This window comes from Bison bison, unplaced genomic scaffold (assembly GCF_000754665.1).
Source record: "Bison bison bison isolate TAMUID 2011002044 unplaced genomic scaffold, Bison_UMD1.0 scf7180017864304, whole genome shotgun sequence".
Taxonomy (NCBI): Eukaryota; Metazoa; Chordata; class Mammalia; order Artiodactyla; family Bovidae; genus Bison; species Bison bison.
The window spans coordinates 13,902,881-13,908,888 of NW_011494876.1; the positions used below are offsets into that span (position 1 = coordinate 13,902,881).

Consider the following 6,008-nt stretch of genomic DNA (forward strand, 5'->3'; position numbering starts at 1 on the left):
GGGGAGGGGCTGCCCGTCCTGCAACAGTGGGCAGGCCCCGGGGCAGGTGGTGGGCCAGGCTCAGTGCTGGGGTAGGGGCAAAGGCAGGAACCCTTGGGCCTCAGCTGATCATGTGGCTCTTGCTGGAGCCTCGGGAAGGAGTCTAAGTCAGGAGGTTCCTGGAAGCCGTCTGGCCAGCCTGGGGTCAGGGCATTTTGGGGTCCCTGGAGCCCTTGGGAGATCTGATGGGAGCTGTGTGCTCTGCTCCAGAGCCCCCAACCTGTGTACCTGGACACAGGGTCACACTGGCCTCTGTACCACCTGTACCCCAGACTCCAGGCACATTGCCAGGATGCCTGAGCCAATCTGGGCCAAAATGGCTGTGAGTGGGCCTGGGAAGCACAGAGCAGCATCAGCTAAGACTGAGGTGTTTGTCCTGAGCTGAGAGCATTGCAGAAAGTGGGTCTGCCGCAAGGGAAGCACCAAGCAGCTGTGCGGGACGTGCCTCAGGTACAGGAGCCTGGGGATGGGGAGGGTGCCGCGGCCCAGAGAGGAAAGGGTGCGGGGGGGGTGGGGGTGGTGGTGAGGCTTGGCCAGCCTGGTGTGGCCCCTGGGCCCACCCAGTTGCAGAGGACAGCGGGGTGAGTGGACAGGCAGACGGACCTCTGTGAGCTTGATGATCTCCCCAGAGCTGAGGCACAGCTTCTTGTTGTCGTCGAGCACCGTGTTCATGTTCTCAATCCAGACGGCGTCCACTGGCCCATCGAACATGTACCACTTCTTGCTGGTGTCGGAGGTGATGGCCCCCATCCGGATGAGGGAGGAGAAGATCCCATCTGTCCTGCAGCCACCAGGGAGGAGAGGGCTGTGGGCACTGGAGGCAGAGGGCCATGGGTGCCAGGGAGGAAGGGCACAGCTGTCTCCCAGGGAAACCTGGATCCAGGCTGGTCCTGCTCTGCGTTTTTGTTTTTTTTTTGTCTTAAGTACCTTCATTCATTTAAAAATTATAGTAGGGAAAATAGGACTTTTTGGTGTAGTATGATATAATGAAAACGTGTGGTTCTATTCTCTCCCTGCTGTGCTGTGCTTAGTCATTCAGTCATGTTTGACTCTTTGTGACCCCATAGACTGTAGCCCACCAGGCTTCTCTGTTCATGGGGATTCTCCAGGCAAGAATACTGGAGTGGGTTGCCATGCTCTCCTCCTCTTCCTGCTGAGTCCTCACTAAAGTTACATTAAAAGAAGATGGAAAGTGATACCCTCAAAAGAAAAGGAAGATGGGGAGGAGGGAACACAGAAGTAGAGGCCCACATGGGCCCAGAAGATGCACAGAGGTGGAGAAGGGGTAAATGACCTCTCAGAGAAAGCAGAGTCACAAGAGTATCTAGTTCCTGCCACAGACCCAGGAAGGCTCAGACTTCAGAGGCACCAAATGCGAGGGAAGTGGGTGGGTCGAAGGGCATTTTTCTGATCTGGTCCCCGGACCCCAACCTGCCCACATAAGAGCCTGGAGTGGCTGTGATTGAGACCCTTCACCAGAAACGGGGGAAGCTGGACAGGCCCATGTTCAGAAAGACAGGTGACTGCCCTTCTCCAGTGCCCATTCCCCACTGGGTTCCCAGAACACTGGGACCAAGAAGAAGACACCCCAGCAGGAGACTGGAGACTTCTCTGGAAAAACAGAATAGCCCCAGAGAAAACCTTCTAGTGCTGACTGGTGGGCCTCTAGTCAGCTCCATGCACTTCCCCCTAAAATGCACACCTCGGCCTGGGAGCACAGGCCCCGAAGAGGGAGCACCAGCTCTCGTGGGTGCTGACAATAATCGCCAACTTTTCCTGAGTGCTTGCCATGTGCTACACTGTCCCAGCCATCTCCCGTATTTTTATCCCGACTTTGCAGGTGAGGGACAAAGGTCCGGGGTTGGGGGGATGAGATGCGGCACTCAGTGAGGAAGCACACTGGTGCCAAGAGTCCCAGGAAGTTGGGCTCCAGAGCCAGAGCTCCCAATCTCCCACTCAGCTGGGGGAGGGAGGGGGCCAGGGACCCACAGGCTGCAGAGTCTAGGAGCACGGTGGTCACTGGAAGGGTCCCGGGCCACTCACCACTCATGGGTGAGCAGGTCAAACTCCCCATACAACTGTCCCATGGTGATGGACTTGGGGTTGAGCACGTAGTAGCTGACGGCCTCGTACACACCGCCGCTGATGGACGGTTGCCCTTTCAGTGACGTCATGGCGGCGGCCAGGACTCTGTAACACTGGGGAAACGGCCAGCCAAGAGTGAGCCTCCAAGCTCCCTGGAGAGCAGGGCTGGCACGGGCTGTGGGCCTCAGGGAGCAGCGGGGTATTCTAAAGGCCCAGGAGGCACAAGCGGGGGCCAAGACCCCTGCTGCTGAGGCTGCCCTGCCCTCAGGCCCACTGTGTGGGCACTGGGCCACCCAGCTTGGCTCCACTTAAGTTACTCTTTTTTTTTTTCTTTTTAAAATTTTTATTTTATGTTAGAATATAGAGAACGAATTTATGTTTGCCAGAGGGGAAGGGCGAGGGGGAGGGGTAGATTGGGAGTTTGGGACTGACATGTACACACTGCTATATTTAAAGCAGATAATCAGGGCCTTCTCTAGTAGTCCAGTGGCTAAGACTCTGCGCTCCCAATACAGGGGGCCTGCATTTGATACCTGGTCAGGGAACTAGATCCCACACGATGCAACAAAGACTTGGCACACCCAAATAAATAAAGTAGAAAACCAGCAAGGACCTACAGTCCAGCACGGGGGACGCTTACGTTACTCTTGCCGGAGCCTGTGGGCCCGACGAGCATGAGGCCGTGCCGCACCACCGTGGTCTCGTAGAGCTGGATACACTTGGTCAGGAATCCTGGAGGGACATGGCAGGGGGCCCGGGGTCAGAGTAGGGGCTTAGATCCTGGCTCTGCCACTAGTTCGCTGTGACCTCTGGTGGGTTACCTCACTCCCCGCGCCTCAGTTTCCTCCTCTGTGAAATGGGTGGCAGTAGTTCCTACCTCACAGAGGCCTGTGAAGCCCTGAGCCTCCGTGAGCACGGAGGGTTTGGAGAGCTTCCAGGTCGATGAGCACCTCCACAGGCTGGGAGGGTGACTCACCCCAACTCCATAGGGACAGACCTCACCCCGTGTAGCCCTTTATCCTGCTGTTACCTGTATCCTTTATCACATCCTTTTTTAAACAATAAACCAGCAAACATTCCTGTTTCCCTGAGTTCTGTGAGTTGGTCTAGCAAATGATCAAGCCTGAGGAGGGGGGCATGGGAACCTGTGATCTGTAGCCAAGCAGAACAGAAGCTGTGGGTAACCTGGGGACCTCACACTCATGACTGGTGTCTGAAGGGGGTGCAGTCTTGTGGAACTGAGCCCTTAGAATGTGGGGTCTGTGCTGACCCTGATTTGTGTCAGATTTGAATTGACCTGTGGAACACTCAGGCGTGTTAGAGAACAGATGAGTTTGAGGTAAAACCCCACACCTCTGGTGTCAGAAGTGTTGAATGTGAGAATGAAGGTGAAAGTTTTTCTTCAGCTCCCATCACTTGAAGGGTCCCAGTGGAGACAGGGGCACAGAGCCCCAGCCCGCAACATGCTTGGCCAGGTGTGAGGGACCCTGAGGCTGGACTGCGAGCCTGGCACAGCTGGACCTAGCCCTCTTCTGGTGCCCACAGGACTGCGGGGCAGGGCCAGGGCGCACCGTCCACGTCCTTCAGGTTGCTCTTCTCGCAGGCCTTGCGGATGGCCTTGTCCAGGATGCCGTAGTCAGTCTCCTCCTCCTTGATGGTGGGGAACAGGTCAGACACGATCCCAGAGAAGAGCTTGAGGTCCTCCTGCAGGAACTTGGGCACATTCACGTCTCGGATGGCCCGGAGGCAAATCAGCTCCTGCAGCAGAGGCCCAGGTCAGATGACCCTCGACCCTCAAGCTGCTCCGGAGCCCTCCTGGACCGCCCACCCCCCAAGACCCCCGCCACCAGAGCTCCCCTGGAGTCCTCGGGCACCTCTTTGAATGGAGCTCACCTCGTCCATGCTGGGGTTTTCTCGCTTAAGGTTCCCAGCAGCTGAGATCACAGTCTTCACGGCTCTCATCCCGAAGTCATAGTGGTCCTGTCACCACCAAAAAGAAGAGGGGCGGTGGGCACTGTCCCTCTTGGGGCTTCTGGGGAGCACTCAGCCTCCCACCTGACACCTGGCTGGGCCTCATCGCCCAGCTCGTGGCTGATGTTGCTCCCCCTGCAGGCTGTCAGCACCCGCTCACACACCCCAGCCTGGGCTGGGCACTGCACTTCGCACTCCTCTGCTGTCTCTACTTCACTGCCCCAGCCGCTCTCTCCATTTACCAGAGAGAGCACCCTGCCTGCCTCCTGGCCCCTGAGGGTGAGGTGTCTGCCTTCGTCACGGCCCAGTCCCTGCGGTCCCACCCAGCACAGCGCCAAGGGCAGGGAGGCACTCAGGTTTTATTTACAGTGAGAATGAAGGAGTTTCCCTTTTAACACACATCACCTCTCTCCAGACCCACCCTCTTGACCACGCTACCATGGCTTTTCCCACTTTTGCCGCTGGGTCCATCTCTCTCCATTATACAGCAGGTGTGATGGAAATATCAAGCTCATCGTTTTGCCCCATGGTGTCAGACCATGAGGCTACATACACCTGGGCCCAACCCACAGACCAGCATGTTCCCCAGAAATCTTGGGCTTGGAGCTGGATGCAGAGACTGGGCTTGGCTTCAGGTCATCAGCACTTGGGAAGGGGTGAGCACTTTTCAGAACTGTGTGGGGGATAGTGGCTCTGTTACTGGAGATTGGTGGGGGCATTTTTGAAAGCAGACAGTTAGAAAGAAGGGTGTGTGGAGGTGCTGACACCATGATGCACTCTGTGGGGAGCTGCTCTTTCTCCTAGCAATAGATTGCTCTTCTAGCCCATGGTTTTTGGTACCAAAAACACCAGGCCAAAGGCAAGTATAGTCTCCTAAGCCACAGGGATGGCTGTTCATGCATGAACAGGTCACCTAGAGAGGGCCCATGAGGGTGACAACAGAGACTTATTTCTGGGACCATTAAGAAACGAAGCCAGTAGCATCTGAGCCCAGGGTCGGGGCTCATCTCTGCTACTGTAAAGGGGCAGCCTGCCTGAGACAGGAGCCCAAATGGAAAGCTCATCCACCAGCCCCGGTGCCTGAACCAGTAGCACCTACCCCTAGATGCAGGCCCAGCTCACCGAGGGGCAAGCCCTCGTGCTGGGAGGCTCCAGGGGAGGTGGGGCTGGCTGTCTCCCTCTGGTCCCATGCAACCTAGGTACGCCTGCTCCCCAGCCTTGGCTGTGTGGCGCTTGGGCCCTTACTGGCCAACCCTCCTTGCACCTGCACTAGCCCAGGTGGCCATCTGTTCCTGGCTCCTGCTCCAGCTCCCCTGCACACACGTGAGCCTGGCCAGGCTCCTGGCTGCTTCGGGCCTCAGTGTCCTCAGCTGAGAAGTGGGGGCGTGATTCCTACCTCGGAGGGTTGCAGGGAGAAGACAGCAGCTCCCAGACCCTGGAACCTGCTCCGGGCAGGATCTCACCTGGGAACTGAGCTGCTCAGAGGACAGCTTGAAGGTGGTCGTGATCTTCTTGGCCAGCACATTGGCCTCGTTGAAGCCAAAGGAGTAGAGAGAAATCTCCGCAATCATGGCATAATCCGGAACCATCATGGCCACGGGCCGGAAGAGTGCCTGGGGCACAGGGTATCTGCGTGAATGGAGAGGCCGACCTCCCCTCCCAGAGCATCACCCACTTTCTGGACTGTCTGGTCCTCAGAAGGCGGCTCCACTGCCCTCCTCCCCTGCCAGCACTTGGATCCTCTCTCCACTGCACCTGCCATAGCTGAGGCTTGTACTCCCCTATGGGTGGATCCCTATGCCCGTTAGAAACCAGTCCTCTGTGTTGACGTGAACCTGCCCTTGCCTTCTCCCAGGCCCTGAGGACAAGCCTGGCCCTTCCTCTCCATGGCTGGGGGATCCCTGGGCAGGAGG

General features: G+C 57.4%; 1 protein-coding gene across 1 annotated transcript in view; it reads right to left on the minus strand.

The window, feature by feature from the left end:
* Positions 1-6,008, minus strand: part of DNAH1 (dynein, axonemal, heavy chain 1) — an 81,920-nt gene that overhangs the window by 26,543 nt on the left and 49,369 nt on the right. Inside the window, exons 32-37 of the mRNA XM_010851742.1 lie at positions 5,559-5,708; positions 4,018-4,104; positions 3,696-3,882; positions 2,765-2,856; positions 2,083-2,237; positions 643-820 (exon numbers count right to left, since the gene is read on the minus strand). Coding sequence (XP_010850044.1) covers positions 643-820; positions 2,083-2,237; positions 2,765-2,856; positions 3,696-3,882; positions 4,018-4,104; positions 5,559-5,708 — 849 coding nt within the window. The remainder of the gene's footprint in view (positions 1-642; positions 821-2,082; positions 2,238-2,764; positions 2,857-3,695; positions 3,883-4,017; positions 4,105-5,558; positions 5,709-6,008) is intronic.